General features: G+C 44.2%; 1 protein-coding gene across 2 annotated transcripts in view; it reads left to right on the top strand.

Annotated features, from left to right (window-relative positions):
• The first annotated feature begins 332 nt into the window (after positions 1-332).
• The window catches only part of NUP214 (nucleoporin 214), a 41,370-nt gene continuing 25,472 nt past the window's right edge, over positions 333-16,230 (top strand). For both annotated transcript variants that reach the window (XM_032708058.1, XM_032708057.1), the window contains exons 1-17: positions 333-437; positions 1,986-2,181; positions 2,860-3,011; positions 3,284-3,488; positions 3,976-4,046; positions 4,396-4,459; positions 5,162-5,265; positions 5,563-5,669; positions 6,283-6,349; positions 6,858-6,981; positions 8,827-8,988; positions 10,064-10,508; positions 11,881-12,056; positions 12,776-12,867; positions 13,183-13,272; positions 13,628-13,777; positions 14,025-14,183. In XM_032708058.1, the coding sequence (XP_032563949.1) occupies positions 396-437; positions 1,986-2,181; positions 2,860-3,011; positions 3,284-3,488; positions 3,976-4,046; positions 4,396-4,459; positions 5,162-5,265; positions 5,563-5,669; positions 6,283-6,349; positions 6,858-6,981; positions 8,827-8,988; positions 10,064-10,508; positions 11,881-12,056; positions 12,776-12,867; positions 13,183-13,272; positions 13,628-13,777; positions 14,025-14,183 (2,406 nt within the window). In that variant the 5' untranslated portion in view covers positions 333-395. The remainder of the gene's footprint in view (positions 438-1,985; positions 2,182-2,859; positions 3,012-3,283; positions 3,489-3,975; positions 4,047-4,395; positions 4,460-5,161; positions 5,266-5,562; positions 5,670-6,282; positions 6,350-6,857; positions 6,982-8,826; positions 8,989-10,063; positions 10,509-11,880; positions 12,057-12,775; positions 12,868-13,182; positions 13,273-13,627; positions 13,778-14,024; positions 14,184-16,230) is intronic.

Genomic DNA, 16,230 nt, shown 5'->3' with positions numbered 1-16,230 from the left:
TGGAAAAAATCAGGATGAGAGGACATAACCTTGAGATTTAGGTCGGACACCAGGAAGAATTTCTTCCCAGAAAGGGCGATTAGACATCGCAAGGGGCTGCCCGGTAGGCGGTGGAGTCACCGTCCCTGGTGGTGCTCAAGGAAAGACTGGACGTGGCACTGAGTGCCGCGGACTAGTTGACTTGGTGGTGTTCGGTCACAGGTGGACTCGATAACCTCTGAGGTATTTTCCAACCTAATTGACTGGGAGGGGAAAGGGGGTTTATTAACCACAGATGCCGCTGGGAGGACCCGGAGCAGCGAGAGCCGCGGCCAGAGCGGCCCCGGCGGAAGCGGAAGTGTGTGGTGACTGTCCCGGCGGGGCGCGGGCGGCGGGACTGCGGCCCCGGGGCCGCCATGGGGGACGATATGGACGTGATCCCCGAGCGGGAGATGAAGGTGAGGGGCGGAGGGTGTGAGGTGGCGGACCGCCGGCCGGGGGGGGGAGTTCGACAGGCGGTTTGACTCGGCCCGGGGGCCTTGGCTTAGGGCCGGAGGGGAGCAGGGCTTGGGGAGGGCTCGGTGTGGGCTGCGGGGAGTGATGGGCTCTGAGGGGGCTTGGGAGACTCACAAACCGGGGTCGGCTCGGGGCATCCCTGCAGGGTCTGTGAAGCACTTGAGGACACTCAGCAGAGTCTCCTACAAGGGGGTGGAAGGGAGAGTCTGGCGTGGCCTTGATGGAGGGGGGTCTTGGTAACTCCTGGGGAAGGAACCACAGAATGGGTGGAAAGGACCGTAAAGATCGTCCCGTTCCACCCCCTGCCGTGGGCAGGGACACGTTCCACCAGACCAGGTTGCTCCAAGCCCCGTCCAGCCTGGCCTTGGACGCTTCCAGGGATGAAGGAGAGTTGGACGAGCCTTGTTCTGGGACAAGAGTGATGCGTTCCTAAGCTCTCCTGTGAGCATGCCTTGTGCTGGGAATCTCCCGGGTTTGGGAGCAGCACGTGGGGCTGTGGGGCAGTGTAAACTGGAGCCTTGCTGTGTGGTGCCAGCCTGGCCCGTGGCTGTGTCTCCCAATATTCCCGTGGGGCCGTGTAAACAGGGACATGGGGGAACAGGTTCCTGGAGCACGTGTGAGTCTTTGTGCAGCTGCTTTCTGCCCTCGGAAACAGGGAAGTTGGGCTGTTTGTGTTGCAGAAGTTTCTGAGTTCCTGCAGTTCCTCAGGTTGCAGGAATGCACTTATGGAATGCTTTGGAAATAATTTGAAAATAAAACTTAGATGCTTGATTGGAGTTACTGGCATTAGATCCAGTGTTAGATCTCCGCTCTCTGCTTGGGAAGGGAGAGTCATTCCTAAAGGGGACCTCAGGTTTTGCTTGGTAACAGTGCAACTGCTGTTTCTTAATTCACTCTGTGGGTTTGGAGGCTTTTATCTCTCACTCTGCTTTTCTCTCCCTCTTTTTTTCCAAAAGGACAATGTGAATTATGAGAGAAATGAATGCAAAAAAAAAAAAAAATCTGAGTGTGCAAAGTAATTTCTGGGGGTGGGTGAGAGGAAAACCTGTGTCTCTTCTGTGTGTCATATGTTACAATGGCAACCAAAGATCCATGTAAGAAAATGTGTGATTTGTAGCAGCAGGTTTTGTTCAGTCCTGTTCTATATTTGCTTTATTCCCTTCTCTTTTCCTTTGTATCCCTTGGCTGTTTTTGGTGTGTTCCTGAGAAGGTCAGATGTCCCAGACAGATTCAGCTCCTGCAGGTTTTATGAGCATAGGCATTGGGCAGAAAGGAAATTCAGCCAGTAGAAAAAACGTGGTGTGATCTCAGTTTTTCCTGGATGAGACACAAAACTTGTTGGGATGGCCAGAAACAATGTGGGCTCTGCCTTGGCACGAGTTTGCAGCTCTAGTGGAGAGGCTCTTTCACTTACTGCCTTAGAGGAACTGAAGTAAACCCTTCCTCTTGCCCTGCACATGAACAGCTCCTTCCCAACTCTCTCCCAACAGGATTTTCAGTTCAGAGCCCTGAAGAAGGTCCGTATCTTCGATGCTCCCGATGACCTTCCCAAAGAGCGCTCCAGCCTCCTCGCAGTGTCCAACAAATATGGGCTGGTCTTTGCTGGTGGGGGGACCAGCCTGCAGATCTTCCACACCAGAGATCTCCTCATGCAGAACCAGCTGGGAGAAGATCCCAATAAAATCGGTAAGACGCGCTGACATTCCACGGTCTTTGCAGGGACAGGTTTATGTGGGATTTATGACACGGAGCTCTTGGCTCCTGATACATGATGCAGACCTTGTCATGCTCTGTCATGGGTTTGAATTGCCACAGGTTCCTGTGTGGGAAGGCAGCAACAATATCTGCTGTACCTCTAGCTGAAATGAAGTACAGTTCACAGAATCATAGAATATCCTGAGTTGGAAAGGATCCACAAGGATCATCAGTCCAACTCCTGACCCTGCACAGGACACCCCAACAACCCCAGTATATCCCTGAGAGCCTTGTCAAAATGCTCCTTGAGCTCTGGCAGCCTTGGGGCTGTGACCACTGCCCTGGGGAGCCTGTTTGGTGCCTGACCACCCTCTGGGGGAAGAACCTTAATTGCTCTTGGGAACATGTCACCAGGAGCTCTGTGCTCCTGTTCAGGGTCACCTGTGTTTGGTGCCATGCAGTGGGGCTGACTTTTCCTACCTGCAAATGTACCCTGTTCCTTCAGTTTTTCTGTTTTCCTCAGTTTTTCACGTTACCTTTGACAGCTGCTGTTAATGGGACTGTGGATTTTTGCACAAACTCATTCTAATTGTATTTTTTTCCAAGAACAGTTCTTGCCATTTAAATTTGTCCCCTTCATTCTGTCTTCTTTTCCTTTTGTGTTTTCAGTGGAGAACGTTCAGAGTACCTTGGTCCCCATGAAGTTTCCTGTGCAGCACCTGGCCCTGAGCTGTGACAATCTCACCCTCTCTGTGTGTATGACGTCCAGTGAGATCGGTTCCTTCATCAGCTTTTTCGATGTCCGCACATTCCTGAATCAGGTACAGTGTGTGCAAAGTGGGTTTGGTTTTGGTTTGGGTTTTGGTTTGTTTGGGGTTTTTTTTCAGAATACAGCAGAGGAGAGGCATAGCTGGGGTGGGATTTTCTGTGTCTCTCTTTGAGAGATGTCTTGTAAAGGAGTTGCTCAGTAAGCTCATAAATCTGTGTCTTTTTATCAGTCATTAATTTATAGAAAAGTCAACACCACTTTGAGCTATGACTTTGGGAGAATTTTGTGCTCAGCTTTGTCTCATGTATTTGTGTTTCCTAAAAGGCAAAGCAGCAGAAACAGGCATTTGCTTACCACAAACTGGCCAAGGACTCGGGGAGCGCGGCCACAGTCAATGACCTGAAGTGGAACCCCGCCAGTCCCACCATGGTGGCCGTCTGTCTGTCCGATGGCAGCATCTCTGTCCTGCAGGTCACAGACTCCGTGAAGGTCTATGCCACCCTCCCGTCCTCCGTGGCTGTGACATCTGGTGAGTGGCATCCTCAGGTGGCACACGGAGCGTTGGGCGCTGAAGAGCGGGCGCACATCGATAGGTGTGAAAACACAGGCTGTTTGTCTCGGGAGGAGGTTTCTTAACATTAAAAAAAAAAATCCTTTGCAAAAAGGAAAGATTTAGACTTGAGGCCCAGAGTGTGTTGCAATGGAATTGCTCTTTCCCAGTTGATTGGAGCAGCTGAGTCTTGTGAGTTATCAAATGGGCTCACCTGTGGCTTTTGCTGTCTCAGGCTTGACTCTCATTTCCAGGAAAACAGGCAAATAAGCATCATCAGCTGTTGGTTTTTGATCTGTTCAGACTTGCTTTCTCTGTGTCTGCATGATTCCATGTTTAATTCAGATTGATGATTTTTTGCAGGGGGGGGGAAATAGCAGTTTTAATTTACTGGTCCTGTTTTTGTGGGGCCTTGTAACTCTTTGTTTCCTTGGTGCTAATGAAATTATCTTTTTTTTTTACTTAGTGTGTTGGAGCCCAAAGGGAAAACAACTGGCTGTAGGGAGGCAAAATGGCACCGTGGTGCAGTATCTGCCTGTAAGTAGTGTTAGTGGTAAGGCCTTATGTCTGCTCAATACTTTGCAATATGATTTTTTTTAATCTCTTTTTTTTTTTCATCAGAAGCTACAGCATTTGGTCAGGTGGCACACAGTGTGAGCCATGTAACGCTGCCCAAGTGCTTCAGTAATATTCAAGTGTCTTAGGCCAGTATTGGGTTTAGTTTAAGGTTTTGCAATGGTCACTAAAAAGTCACTATTTCAGAGTGGCACATGATGAGTGTTAAAGAGTGAGTTGCTTTGAAACAGTTCTGTGGGCTTTCTGCAAAACTTGCAGTTGGCTTTGTTTGTTGTCTTTTCTTTGTATTTAAGAGTTGTTTTATTTGCAGAATCTACAGGAGAAGAAAGTAATCCCTTGTCCTCCTTTTTATGACTCGGACAATCCTGTTAAAGGTACATCTTTTTATTTCTTTTTAACTTGTTTTCTCTTTTAAAATATTTGATTCATTCCTCCTTCTGTTGTCTTTAGTTGTAGCAACTGTATACTGCACTGGTTACGTAATTACAGTGTGATTTAATTCACATATTTAGGAAAAAATGCTATATCTCTGAATTGCATAGAAAAATTACCAGTTGACCAGAGTCCTGCTCTATTTCTAGAATGTTTTCAATATGCATTTTGAAAGCTATTTTTTGCTCACTGATAGGATAAGACAGTACTGTCACAAGTATTTCCCTTTAGGATTAAAATTTCTGAATATAAATCTAATTCTCATATTCCACATGAGTTTCACCTCCATCATTTTGCCTCTTCAATACAGTGTCAAAACAGAAAGTTTAGAAAAGCAGGAATGCTTCATTTGGATATGCCACACCACCACCCATATGTGGAAACGCTGGCATTGTCTCATCTGTGATATCATCAAGCAAACCAAATAAATTCTTTTGGCTTGTATTTGAAACTTCTGGGATCAAAGAATTTTCCCCCCGATAATTTTGATGTTCTGCAGACAAACCATTGAAACTTGGTAGTTAAGGAGTTAGTTGCCATTTTTTTGTCATTTCCTTTTGTGTGCTGTGCACAGTTAAAATCAAGATAACCAGGAAGTATCATTCTGAAGTGTTTCTGGCTGAGGTATTTGCTTTCTCTTTCAGTTTTGGATGTACTGTGGATTGGCACATACGTCTTTACTATCGTGTATGCAGCAGCTGATGGGACTCTGGAAACAGCCCCAGAAGTGGTCATAGCCATATTGCCTGTAAGTGCCAGCAAGTCACAGCTACACAAGTGTTTGTTGCTTGTTCTTGACTTGTTTATTACAGTGGCAAGTTGCTTTTATTGTTATGTAGAACTCAAGTTTTGGTGCTATGGTAAATCATGGTTTTGAGGTTGGGGGGATTCAGTGGAGGAAGTAGGATCCACCTGAAAATCAATGAGTTCAACCTGTTCTCTGCTGAGATAAAATTAGGACATTATTGGTGTACCCTGATGCAGATTTATAGGAGATTACTCAGTTTCTGCATTGGAAGATAAATTAGGAATGTTGATTTTACAGAAAAAGGAAGAGAAGCGACCAGAGAAGTTTGTGAATTTCATGGAGCCGTGCTATGGGAGCTGCACGGAGAGACAGCATCATTACTTCCTCAGCTTTGTTGAGGAGTGGTGAGTGCCAGGAATCATGGCAAGGTCTTTCCCTTGGTGTTTGTGTCTGAGTGGTCATTCCTTTTCCTATGTTGTGTTCCTTCTTTTTGTAAACTATATAATACGTGAGTTTGAGAGAAATTAAATTGCTATTTTGAAAATGCTGTGTGAAGGTACAGCTTATTTCTCCTGCATGCTTTATCTCCGTGCCAACATACTCATTTGGTGAGAATTTTTATGATTTCATGTAGGTACATAAGATAGTTATGACAGATTTTAAACAATCTCCCTTGAGATTTTAAGTTACTGGGTGGGTAAAGCATGACTTTTGTCTCAGTTATGTGTCTGTGTGAAGAAACTGTTCTAACTTTTCAGCTACCTGACTTGGACCATTGTTATTTATGATGATACAGGGTCTGTCAAATCATTGCTTTGAAAGAAAGAAAAAGTTCTGTAGTGATCTACCAGGCATGTTTCCCTCATCTTGGCAGGGAAAGTCATTTTTGTATTGTATAACTGTATTCCTAGTTGATTCCTAGTTGCAAATTTATATAGATGATAATGAATTGTGGAGCTGGGGACCTTGCAGTGGACTGTCCTGTTAGTTTTAAGCTGTTTGTGTCCATGCTTGCAGGGATCTGGTTCTGGCAGCTTCAGCAGCTTCCACAGAAGTCAGCATTCTTGCCAAGCAAGGGGATCAGGTAATGTTTTTGTTCCACTTGGAACATTTTGTGTTGTATTTGTGCATGTGTACCTCCTCTTTCCCAGAAATCTAAGTATAACCTGTATAAAACCTGGAATACAATGAGAGGATGAATTTTTTAAAAGCACCTCAGAACTAAACAAGCTTCTAAATTGTACAGAATCTTAAGGTAGTTCTTAGATGAACAAGAGATTTGTGTGACACAGAGAGAAAGCACAAACAGAAACAGTGGGTTGTGAACCAAATACCAGAAGTCTGTTTTTCACGATTCATTTAGCAGACTCAAAATTTGGTCAAGCTCACTTTAATAAAGTGACTCATGTGAGGTGACATGCAGTGATGTGTGAGAAGTCACACACAGATCTGTGAAGGGCCCTGATACTTCTGGCATTTGTTAATGTGAAAAATTTAAGTAGATGCTCTCTAGCTAGTCCTTCAGGCTGGAGTTCTGAAGAGAGCTGATCACAGGAAAGCAGTAGTCAAATTAATATTCTCACTTTTTGCAGAACTGGGAATTGTGGCTTTTGGAGGACTCCAGCAGAGCAGAACTTCCTGTGACAGATAAAAGTGATGACACTCTGCCCGTTGGTGTTGCTGTAGACTACACCAGTAACATGCCCATCATGATCAGTAAGTCTTGTTAGTCTTTCTGGTGGAGTAGTCCAAAAATCTCAATGTAGGAGGTATTTTTGAGGGGCAGGCTGGTGCTCAGGGTTCTGGGAGATGGTTCTGAAAGGCAGACTGACACACCTCCTGCCTTAGTACCAAACCAACAGCACGTGGCCTTACTTTTGTGTAAGGATTCAAATGGCAAAGTGTTAAACACAGTTCTTCCTTGGAGCTTTCAGGAGCCTGGGATACTACAGTAACAGACTTGGGAAACAAAGCTCCTGAGCTACACCTGTGTTACACAGAACTGGGATAATAGTGAGTTTAAATGAATCATGTTCTAACGCTGGGGATTTCAGGCTGCCTGCAAAGTGTTCTTTATTCTTGTCACTTATGTCCTTTTGCTGAACTGTTTTGTGTGAAGTACATTTGCACTGATCTAAAGCAAAAGTGGGTTGGTTTCAAAGCCAGAAACAGCAAAGATTGTTGAGGTGAATGTGTAGGTTTTAATTCTGCATTAAAGCACAGGGTCTGTACTGCCTAAACCCTGCTGTGCTCTACATCTAGGCAGCTGCACTATTGCTGTACCTTCTGTGCTGCCTGAAGGCTCTTCTGAGCACCTTGTCAAAGTCTGAAGCTACATCTGAGCTACTGTGTTGTATCTTAGTGAATTCTGAGAACTCTCCCTTGAAACCCAGAGACAGACTGAAATAGAGATGCCTTCAGGCAGAGTGGAAGGTAGTGCAGTCAGGAGTTCCTGAAGAGCACAGGAGGGTGCCAGTTAACTGAGAACTTTACCTGAATGAAAACCTACAGTAGGGAATTGAGGTCAAACTTTGTACTTGAATGCCAAATTGAATTTGAAGCCTTTTCTCTGTTAATCTATACAGTTACTGGATTAAGGAATCTGTCAGGACAGATTTTTAAAACCTGTAGGGTTTTTAGAAAGGCTTTTGGAGAAGCTTTTTACTAACACATTCTCTGTATTCTCACAGAGTGCAGCCAATTGGCTTTGCAGTTCACAGCAAGTTTAGGTTGCAAACAAACCTCTTTTGTCCTGGAGCTTGTTCTCATGTGGAAACTGCCCTTTCCTAGCATGCTTTTCTTGAACAATCAATAGGTAAAGAAACATGGCCATCCACTGCACTGCCTGACAAACAAGGCACCATGATTATAGCAGATTTTTCCTGCATTCTAGATTATATGAGGTTTTTTGTTTAATTAAGGGCAGTTTAAACCATTATTGACTTTTTTATTTAGAAATATAGGGAGCGTTTAACTGTGCTGAGAATTTTTTAACTGAAGCAGACTCACAAAGCAGCTGCAAATAACACAAGTATTTTATATCAGAGGTTCAGATCACAAGGATATTTGTTTGATGTTGGCTTTCTTTAAAGTGAAGAAGCTTCCTATGTAGCAATTCTCTTTGGTACTTTATGGATATGAATGTTAATGAGGTGACAGGACCCAATGGAATATGGGGACTGCTGAAAGGGACAGAGGATTGAAGGAGGGAGCAGCATATCAGAGAGGAAAAAGGACTGCATCAAAATATGAAAAAGCTTGGCACAGGAATTCATGGGTGGAATTTGGACTTTGTCATTCAGGAGGTGACATCTGAGTGCCAAAATAACTCTTCATCTATGAATTTATGAAACATGAAGTCAGGGACAGAAAGGACAAGAAAAGGAAAAAGAAAAAAAACGGGCATTTCATAGAGAAGCAAGGGAACAAAAATGCAAATAAAAGCAAGAAGGGAGAAATGTAGGAAATATTGTACTCATCAGGTCACATTAAGGTGGCAATGCCAGTAGGAACAGAACAAGAAATTTTGACTGCAGGACTTACATATGTGGTCTCTGGCAGGTGATGACAAGATCCTTGCCCCAGCTCCAGTTCTGATCTTGCTCTCTACGGATGGTGTGCTCTGCCCCTTTTACATGATCAACCAAAACCCAGGGGTCAGGTCACTTATTGTGACCCCAGAGCCGCTGCAGTTGGCAGGAGAGAGAGTCCCAAAGTCAGCAGGTAAGTGCTCCAGTGGGGTAGGGGAACACTTGCATTTGTGGATCTGTGTTGTCTTCGTCTGTCAGTCTGGTAGTCAGACATATATGTGGTCACAGAAAACTTTTTTTTTTTTCTGTGTAATGATGGGTGCTTTGTGGTCCCAGGACTGTTCTGTGTCCTTTGTGCATCAGTGTGAAATCATCTAGTCCTGTCTGTTGTAGGATCTCAAGCACTTTGCAGGCTGTGCTCTTAGACTCAACCTTTGGAGAACAGAGCCAAAGCAGTTTTAGGAGGCCCTTTGTCCAGCTTTGGGGTGCACGATTCTAACTGCAGCAGGGGCTGCAGGCTCTGCCTGGGGACAAGGATCAAGCACTTTGCAGACCCAGAGCATAGTCTGCACACTTCAGAGAGGTGATGGTTTTCCTCCATACTTTTGCCACAGGAGGTCATGATGCAAACTAAGGTGTTTGGCTGCAGCAAACCTTACTTAAACGATAGCTTTCTGCAGCTCTGTGAAAATTGTGTCAGCAGGTAAAGAATGGTAGTTTTGTTTTGAATTATAGATGTGTTGCCCTGTGTAGTGTGACACAGGCAGTTTCCTGTGCAGGGGTAGGCAGATAAGCTGATTGTTTTGCTTGTCTGAGTGCAGGAGTAATAACTGCAAAAGCATCATTTTTGTCTCTAAGCCCAAATTTGCTTCTCCTTCCCCAACCCCAATGCTGCTGTTTGGCAGCCTGCCCCTCTGCAGCGCTGGCTGGCTTGTGTGCTGATTGCCTGTTTTACTTGAGATGGCAGGAACCTCATCAAAATCAATGGAGAAAGGTGAAGCCTTTTCACAGGAAACTGCAGACAACATTAATCTAGACAGATTGTAGTATTGATTGTGACTTGGACTGTGTGTGCTTTCTGTATCACTTGCTGAGTTTGGGGACTGCAGGCCCAGCTCTGCCATCTCTCTTCCTCACTGTGCTGTCTGTCCAGCGAGTGAGGCAGTGCTGAGCTGTCCCCATCAAACAACATTTGGCCTTGCAATACCTTCTGCCATTAGTCAGTGCAGCCAGATGAGTCTCCTCCTTTCCAATTTGTCTTTTTGCAGGAATCACTGCCCCAACTCCAACCACTCCTCCAACTTCTCTAAAGCCTGACACAGTACCGGGTGTTGCTCCTGCTACTCCTGCCTCAAGTCAGCCTCCCCCAGGGGGTGGAACAGCTGCTTTTTCCTTCATGCCTTCGGCTGTGAAGACACCTGGCTCCTCTGGCAGTGATCCTCCACCGTACCCCTTTGCCACTGATGCCTCCAAGCAAGCCCAGACTACTGCTCTGACTGGAGCAGCAACATTCTCCTCTGCTGCTTCTAAGGCATCCATGACTCCCCCTGTGGGCACCACTACAGCTACTGCCACCTCCTTTCCTTTTGGATCCATGAACTTTAAGCCAGCTGCAGACAGCTCACCTGGGCCACCGCTCTCCACAGCTCCTGCTGCACAGAAGTCATCTTTTGCACCTTCAGCTTCTTCAGTCAAAGTGAACCTCAATGAGAAGTAAATAGATAAATAGTGAATGCAGGGGCTGGTTACTTCTTAAATTGCTCTAGGCATGGATATTGTATGGTAGTTCGGAAGATGGTGTCTGGCTTTTTGCCCTGACAGGTGTTCCCCATGCTCCCAAGAAAGCACTGAGGAAGCCCATCTTTAAGATGTAGCTGTCTCAGCTGTGAAAACCCTCAGTGCTTCCCATGCCAGAGGTTATGTTCATGGGTAGGATATAAGTGAAGGGACAATGCCAAAAATTAGACTGATAATTTGCCAAACTGCCTGAGACCTAGGAGGTTTTTTTTATGTGTCTTCTTCATAGGCATCAAATGGTAATTCCATGCCTTGGTTTGATGCAAATCGTGGTTAAAAACTCTGGGGTTTGAAATCCCTTCTGTCTGGGACTGATTTATTGAGGTGGTGATAGCACAAGAGTGTTTGTTGAAGGTTCCTTCCCCCAACCTGAAGAGTAACTTGGAGAGCTGAGGGGAAGCTGTATCCACAGCTGATGGATGGCTTTGCCACTCCTGTCTTCAACAGAGAAGGTGCCAGACCTTTTGGTTTTGTTCCTAAATGGATGCTTGGTCACTGAACACAGGATCTGGAATCTTTAAAGCTTGTTCACACCAACTAAAAAAAATAATATTGATTAGAAACTATGCAAAATGGGTTTGAGTGAATGTTCTCAGATTTCATATTCACTCTTCCCTCCAACTCCTGAGACTTGCTCTCTGTTTTTAGAAAAAATGGTTTAAAACACAGAGCTATGTTAATTGAAGCTGCTTTTTATAGAAAGCAACTTTCATGTAAATGTATCACAAGAAATTTCCAATGGTTCAAATGATTTTATTTTTTTTTTAATTGGGAAAATCTTTACTACACCAGGATCTGATGGGAGCTCTTAGGGCTTTTTATGTCTTGTGTATAAAGCAAATGATACACCAGTGAATTGGCTGAATATTTCAATTGGCTGCCTTGAGGAGACGAGTTTTGCAGATGAATAGAAATTCATATTTTCTAGCAGAATTTTTGCTTGAGCCTTGCTGGGGGGATGACACTGAAGGGCAGCTCAGATTTGCTATAGTTGGTGCAAAATGACGAGGTGCATTTTGAAGCAGTGTAGTACTTTTTGCTGGCATTTGGCTTTTGCTCACTGGGTGGGTCTGTGGTAGAAGTCTTTGTGGTTCCATGTGTTCAGAAATTATCCTGAGTGGCTCCTCCCCACCATCTCCAGAAGCTACCCTCCTGATGTTATAGGTGGAGCTTGAGTTGCTGCTGATTCCAGTGGATGCTAAATCATGGGAACTTAATGCTTCGTTTTGGAGGGAGGGAGGCAGTGGGATCATTTCAGAGCTGAGAGATGTTCTGCTTTTTGTTGCAGGTTCACTGCTGTAGACACCTCTTCTCCCACGAGCAGCAGTGGCCAATGCACTTCCACAATGTTTTCCTTCTCAACCACTTCAAAACCTGCTTCTGGAGGTTCTCTGAGCCAGTCCACACCTGTCCCAGCCTCTCCTGCCACACCACTGAAGACTTCATCCCCTGTGCCTCCCACGGGTAGGAGACTGATCCTGTTGTTGGGAATAGTGCATTGTAAACAATGTTCTAAAAGTCTTAGGACATAGAGAGCTTTATTTGGCTTCTTTCTTTCTTGGTTTTCTTGCTTTAGTGGCCCTCCTGATTGGCACACCATAATTATGTGATGCACTTAGTCTTGAAACTGAGCAGTTTTTCCATTTGTGCTCTTCATTCCTCAGAGAGACATATGTGAAACAATTACATTCAGCTGCTTACATTCATCCACAAGTTCTGGCATTTTCAGGGCTCTGTAATGCAGCTCTGATTATGAATGTTTCTGGGCAGTCACACAAATGGATGCCTTTCTTTGCATCTGGACTGACTAGAGTTCAAAAGGATCACAAATGAGTTCAAATCAGATGGCACTCACTTCTTAGCAGAATGATATTCCATCTCTCAAATGATTGTGTGACTGGGGGTCTCGAGGTCCTCAGGAGTGGTACAACCAGCTACTGTAGAGTAGCAGTTTTTACTGACAGCAGTTTTTACTGGGTTTATTGCAAAGTGGCAGTTTTTACTGTTAGCCAGTTTTCGCTGGATGGGAGTGAAAAGGCACCTGAGGAAGGTGTGTTCTTGGGCTAGGGCCCATAGCACTGCTGCTGTTGGATTCGACAGCAGTAATTATGTGTCTGATCACAACCTGTTTTCTCAACCTTTGTATAAGTTCATAAATTACTGTTCCTCTTCTTAAATCCCAGTGGCACGTCCTGCTCAAAATGTTCCTTCAGCTTCCTTAGTACAGAAGACACCCAAAATCACCCCGTCTGCAGCAAAGCCAAGCTCTGCTCAGGTAACAGGAACTGGACTGGGTTCTTCAGAGGGTGAATATTTTGCATGGCACATCAATTGCTTAGAATTCCTTGGACAGAACTACTATTCTTAGGTTCAAGAATTAGCTAGCTTTTGACATTTAAATAATAGCAAATCTGTGGTTCTAAAACAATGTTCTCTGCACGTCTCTGCTGTGTTTTGATCTGTGTTGTTATAATCAGAGTTATCTGGTGTCTGAATGTAGTTTCTAACATGAAACCTTTTTTGGTATTCTAAGCTCCATGTTGCAATGGATATATCCTTTAATATTGGTTTGGGGTTTTTTTTTCCCCAGGGCAAATCAGCACTCCCCAATGCAGCTTTAGAAAAACAGACCCACCAGTGGAAGGATTCAGACCCTGTCATAGCAGGAATCAGAGAGGAGGTGAGATTTTGAAGCAGTTTTCTACCTTTTAGAAACTGTTAAGACCACAGACACTTCAGTTCAACCATGTTCTGATGGTGCCTGTAAGTAGCTTAGGAATCAGAATGGAAATTTTCCCCAAGATAATCAGCCTGGTTTGTAGTTGCTGTCTGTGTGTCCTCTTCAGTCATCTTCACTCACTGTGCTAAAAAGATGGACTATTCTTTGCTGTTAAACGTTCAAGAGAAATTTCCTGCTTTGGCTGCAAAGTGCCAGGTGTTCATGGTGCAACTGAAGCATGATCCAGGAGCTGTGACATTTGTTCCAGACCCTGCTGTGTTTCATTGGCTGCACTTTCTTCCTCTTGACTTTGCAGATTGCACATTTTCAAAAGGAGATGGAGGAGCTGAAGGCCCGGACTTCCAAAGCCTGTTTCCAAGTTGGAACTCCAGAGGAAATGAAGATGTTGCGAACCGAGTCAGATGATCTTCACACCTTCCTCTTGGAAATTAAAGAGACAACAGAGGTGAGCAGGGTATCTTCAAACTGTAAACCATTTAGCTCCTCAGCAGTGACTGTTCCTCACCTGATGTTCCTTCTTAACCTGCCAAAGCTGAACTGATGTAGATGGAACATCTGACTCTGCTGTGTTAATGTGGGGGTGACATTTGCATTTGTGCTTTCAGGCAGATGCTTGCAAAAGCCCTTGTGCTGGAGATGGCAATGAGAACCTACTTTGAACCTTGTCCCATCTGTTCTATTTCTATTTGCAGTCACTTCATGGAGATATTAGTATTCTGAAGACAACCTTGCTGGAGGGATTTGCAGGGGTAGAAGAAGCTAAAGAACAGAACGAACAGAACCGTAGTTCGGGGTATTTACACTTGCTCTATAAGAAACCTTTGGATCCCAAGAGTGAAGCACAGCTTCAGGTATGAAAATAGAGAGTTTTAAATAAAATATAACCGAGGTTTGCATGTGCAAGTGCCCAGCATTGTTGTTCTGCCCTAGGTATTTGCTGTTTCAACATAGTCTAGCAAAAGTGCAGTGAGCTTTGTTTTCCATGAGTTTAAAGACACTCTGAAAATTTTCTCCTAAAGCTCCTCTCTGTTGTTGCTGTTTGCAGTGATTCAAAACTCCTGCTGAAGGGAAGTAGTTCACCTGAGATCCAAGTCTATTCTAAGCTTAGAATGTGACTCTTGACATCCTGTTCCTTCTCAGCCTGTAATATTTGCTCAGGGATTTCAGATAAAAGAGTGTTGGGGTTTTTTTCCTACACTTTATAGAAGAGTTCTTGGAATTATTTTTATCTTCAGCAAGTGCCTTATGGAACAATTTGATGATTTATTATGACTTACAGAATTGTGTGGTTAATTTCATGGATGGTGGAGCATAAAGCTTAATGATATTCTAAAAGCTGGGGCACAAAGGAAAATAACCAGCAGTACATAAAGAGGCTTTCAAAGACATGAAAGAAAATAGGGGTGAAGCACTCTTTGTTACAGCTCTGGTGATGAGGGCTATTTAACCCTAAGCAAAACAGAGTGAATGTGCCCTACAAATGATACTTGGTCTTTTATACACTGATAAGTTCCCCTCAAGAAGTTTGACTGGCAGGCTGAAGGCATAATTGAATGTCATCTTTGTGGCAGGAGTTATCAGGAGTAGGCATGCAGTTATTAGAAATGAGCTGACACAAAGTCATTTCTTTCAGGTCTGATCTCTGATCTTCACCTGGGTTCTGTAGATTGATTCACAGTCTTAATTGCACCCCTTGCTTTGATGTCCAGTATGTCTCTGTAACAGTTCAAGCTTATGCTTGTGACTTCAGAGATAATCTTGAAATGCATGTTTCCCTGTTCTAGAGAGAGGATCACAAGGAAAGGCTAACACACTGAGAGAGAAGTGGAAGTGGGTTGGAATGTAAGGAGAGAACTTTCAGGTCAACTTTCTGAAAGTTTGTGAGGAAGCTCTGCTCTGACTCTTAAATTTTGCTCAGTCTGCATGATCCCCATTCTCCTGGGTGAGAAAAGCTCCCTTAGTCAGCTTTGTGTGTTAGTTTTCAATGAAATTTTAAAGACCCTGAAAACTTTCTGATGTCCAGCCATATTGATTTGGTATCCAGAGAGCTGCTGCTATATAGTTGCTGGAGAGAGAAAACTTGGCCTTGGCAGTGTGTAACACTCAGCCCACAGCAGAATTAGGTTTGGTTTCAGGTTGGGGGTGTCCCACCAGAATTTCACACTGTGTCTTGAAAACACTTGCAGTAGAATTTTTCCCAGGCCATGTTCCTTGGCTGCTTCATCATTGTATTTCAAGTGAGCATTCTGCTGGGATGAGCTGAAACCAACTGCAGTTGCCATTTCCAATTTACAAGATCAGAGTTCAAGCCATGGCCATGCCATGCCAAGCTGGAGGGATGACAGTAATGAGACTGAGTGCTGGGTTTGTTTAAGGAGCAGGGCTTGAGGCCAGAGGTCTCTGGCTTAGCCGTGGCAGTTGTGCAACTGTGTGGTCATGGATAAGTCACTTTACTCTCCGTGCTTGCTTTTTATTCATTTTTTTTTTCTTTCCTACCTATAAAAATCAAATTAATTCCTTGCCTTAATGTGGGAGTTGTGAGCATTTGTGAATGCTTTCATGAATCATGGTCTGTGAACGCTGGTCTCCCAGAGCCTTGCGAATTGCCTGCAAAGCTTTGATCACTCAGAATTGTTAGAAGTTTCAGCGTTATAAAATGGGAGCAAATGACTCATGTTCTGTGAAATGACACTTGAAATAAGGATTGTTTTGTACAATGCCTGGTGTTTGTAAAACCCTTTCTTTAAAGATCTGACAATGTTTTGCAAATATTATGGAAAGTATTATTTCTAGAGAGAGAAATGAGAGCTGGGGTAAAATGCCCAAGCTAAACCCTGTGTGTGCCCCATTGACTGATACGTAAATTTTCTCTGTGTTTGGTTCTGTTGTGCTGATAAA

This window comes from Chiroxiphia lanceolata, chromosome 21 (assembly GCF_009829145.1).
Source record: "Chiroxiphia lanceolata isolate bChiLan1 chromosome 21, bChiLan1.pri, whole genome shotgun sequence".
Classification (NCBI taxonomy): domain Eukaryota; kingdom Metazoa; phylum Chordata; class Aves; order Passeriformes; family Pipridae; genus Chiroxiphia; species Chiroxiphia lanceolata.
The sequence above is the reverse complement of the archived record's forward strand: the minus strand, read 5'-3'. Positions and strand labels throughout refer to the sequence as shown.